Source organism: Acyrthosiphon pisum, unplaced genomic scaffold (assembly GCF_005508785.2).
Source record: "Acyrthosiphon pisum isolate AL4f unplaced genomic scaffold, pea_aphid_22Mar2018_4r6ur Scaffold_13246;HRSCAF=13885, whole genome shotgun sequence".
In the NCBI taxonomy this organism is placed as follows: domain Eukaryota; kingdom Metazoa; phylum Arthropoda; class Insecta; order Hemiptera; family Aphididae; genus Acyrthosiphon; species Acyrthosiphon pisum.
The window spans coordinates 1-3,441 of NW_021761823.1; the positions used below are offsets into that span (position 1 = coordinate 1).

At 35.1% G+C, this 3,441-nt stretch overlaps 1 protein-coding gene across 1 annotated transcript; it reads right to left on the reverse strand.

Moving 5' to 3' along the window:
• Window positions 1–1,429: 1,429 nt before the first annotated feature.
• Window positions 1,430–1,888, reverse strand: LOC103311671 (EPM2A-interacting protein 1-like). The gene has a single exon (XM_008191360.1). It carries the CDS (start codon window positions 1,886–1,888, stop codon window positions 1,430–1,432), a length of 459 nt encoding a protein of 152 aa, XP_008189582.1.
• Between the last annotated feature and the right edge of the window lie 1,553 nt (window positions 1,889–3,441).

The following is a 3,441-nucleotide window of genomic DNA, read 5'->3' on the forward strand; positions in this document are numbered from 1 at the left end:
AGACATTGGAAATTAAGATCAATGGCGATAAATCGGTGCACTGTTAACTCTACGTTACGCAAAACCGATAACATCCAAATAGTACTGAATCAATCACCAATCCCACAAAAAGATTCAGCGAAATATCTTGGAATGCACCTTGACTCTCGTCTAAACTGGAAACACCACGTTCGCCAGAAAAAAATTCAGATTAAAGAAAAAATTCGAAAACTTTATTGGACCTCACTCCGAGTTAACCATCGAAAACAAACGTCTACTGTATGTAGCAATTATAAAACCGCAATTATATATGGCATTCAATTGTGGGGTTGTGCCAGTAAGTTAGCATCGATGTAATACATTGCTGTCAAAACATTGCGCTTTGGACCATCACTGCAGCCTATCGGTTCGAAAGAAACAACGCAATTCACCGTGATATGATGCTTCCTACAATAGCAGACGAAATCCAAAGGTTTGCTCGCAAACACAAGACGAGGCTAGATCACCATGTCAATCCATTGGCCATCCAACTGTTAAATAACTCCAAGGATATCAGACGTCTTAAGCGTCTGAAACCATACGACTTAGTTTAAGATTTTAGATTAAGGCAGGGGGCAATTCAATGGAAGTGACTCCACCTACATGTAATATATATATATATATATAATTTATATCTAGTATGTAAAATATGCATAATTGTCAAACATATTTATAAAGACCTTTGGGTCGTTTAAATAATATAAAGCCCCAGGGCATTAAAAAAAAAAAGTTCCGGAAGGCGGCAAAGTATTAAACCTATATATTCGGAAAGCCAGGAAAATTGCTACGATCATTTACTTATCTTTATTATCATGAGTCACTATAAATTGGTTCCAACAATTAAAATAGGAGTAATTAAAATTGAGAAACTAATACATTCTCACATATTATCGTGAGAGTTGTGTAAAACGTGGTATGTTATATATTTGAATGATTCACTTCTCTTTCGAGAGGAGTTATTTGTGTTATTATTTACATGACTATTTAATGTTAATAGTATTGTTTTAATGATTTCAAAATGTTTTATATGTATCTTGCTATTATATTATTTTAATTTTTCACGCTACATTGAAGAAGTTCGTTTTGAAATTATAGTATAATAACTCAGATAGTTCATCTAATGAGAGTTTCCTTATGTGAGCCATCTTGTGTTTTAAAGTATCATTATATTTTTCGTTTTTAATAGGTTATGGTCTAGAACAGGGGTCGGAAAGTAATTTCTATAGGAGTCCTAAAGATTAAATTAATAAATCAATGAGGTCCCGTGAAAAAAATCTTTTTCAAATCTTTATATTTTAAAAACAGCTGTATAAAAATAAAAATAATTGTTTAATTATTACAATTAATTTATATTAAAAATTACAAAATTAGGAGTGTAAAAAAAAAAAATATATCTATTACAGTAAATTATTTAATGCCAAAAATTGCATTTCTTTTCCTTAGCCAGCTTTTTGAAATCGGGAACTCGTGGAGAACAGCGTATGCTCAATGTGTCCTCAAGGTGAGAGTCTGTTAATTTTGTCCGATATTTGTTTTTCAAAAAATTAATTTTTGAAAATGATGCCTCACAAATGTATGTCGAACCAAACATCGTAGCCAAGTTGATTGCCAGTTGCTTTAAGTTTGAATAATTGTCAATGGCATCCTTAGCCCAGAGTTCTTCAGTTGACGCACTTCTGCACTGCTTCAAGGAAACATCTTCATGTAGGTCTATTATTTCCATTTGAAATTTTGACATTGAAAGATTAAATAATTTTTCAGCTACATCAGTCCATTCTCCGTCTGGGAGAACGTCGTAAGGAGTTTTTAAGAATTGTGATAGTTTTCCTATTTCAGAAAAGTCTTTGAATCTAGCATCGAATTCCTTCATAAGATCTGACAGAAAACTTAAAAATGTTTCGATGTTTACAATTTCAGAATAATTTTTGCATTCAAATATTGTGGTAAAGTGAATGAATTTTTTTTGTTCAATGTCTCGTTCAAATATATTTAGATTGCGACGGAAAGCAGACACACTTTGTATTAAATCACATATTAATTTCCCTCCTCCTTGTAATTCGACATTAAGCGTATTTAAATATTTCAAAATGTCATTTCAGAAAGCCATTGCAACTATATTTCGCTTGTTTTCTAAGAGCTCCGAATGCTTCTTTGCTTCTTCAGTATCTACATTTTTTAGGAATGTTTTTACTTCTTCTTTAATGTTCCAAAAACGTTCAACTACTCGACCTTTACTGATCCAACAAACATGATTGTGTTGTAGTAAATCTGAATAAGCCGAATCACATTGACTCAGAAACTATCTGTGTTGGAGAGAAGAACGCGACCTGATAAAATGTATTAATATTATAAATATAATAGTTTTCACTTATGTATAGCCGTTCGCCGTCGGGTCTGCAATCCACCGCTAGGTGGCTAACTTGAAAGTTAATCGATTTTGACTTGAGATGACTGACTAGCTAGACACTTTAACACGGTTTTCGACATTACACTTTTTACACAAGAAAAAGCACTGGACATGCGACGGCGGTACCCGCCGTTTTTCCCGAATCGAAATTCCCGAATGAACTTTTTCCCGAATGTCGTTTTATCCGAAAATCCGAAAACCCGAAACCTTTTTTCCCGAACGACTTTTTCCCGACGGTTATTGTTCCCGAAATAAAAATCAATGTATCGACAAATTCAATCTGTTGGTCTTCAAGCCACATACAATGACCCTGATGATCGTTCATTAAAAATGTACAGTCATATGATGCTAGCGTTGGCATTCGTACCTTTAGCTGAAGTACCTCGCATTTTCTCGCTTTTGAAAAATGACGCGCCTGAAGATTTATTACCAATTTTGGAATATTTTGAAAAAAATTATGTTGTAGGAGTAATAGCTAGAGGGCGAAGACGAGGAATTCTTCCACGTTATCCGCCAGAAATTTGGAATCAGCACCAAGCCGCTCTAACTGGTTCACACAAAACCAACAATGTAAGTGAGGGGTGGCACAATCGCTTCCAGCTTGTTATTGGAAAACATCATCCAGATCTTTACTCCGCTCTCGGTGAGTTCCAAAAAGAACAAGCTGATGCTGAGATAATGATCGCGGAGCTGAGTAAATTATTTCGTAAATTATTTCGTATGTTGTGTGATAGGGTTTTCACTTATAGCCGCTCGACGTCGGGTCTGCAATCCACAGCAAGTGGATTGCCTACCTTATTTGCTGTAGTATATTGTCTGCGATCCGACGAAGTCATCAGCTATAAACATGTTGGTAACACTGCCTACATTATATATTTTAGGATTTTTAGTATTTGTTGTTATCAGAGGCGGACTTACCATTTTTCCGCCCCTAGGCATTAAACACTAGCGCCCCGTACATTTGTCGTGCTCCCACGAGGGGGGGGGAGTAATGTTCCATGAACTAAACAAAACTA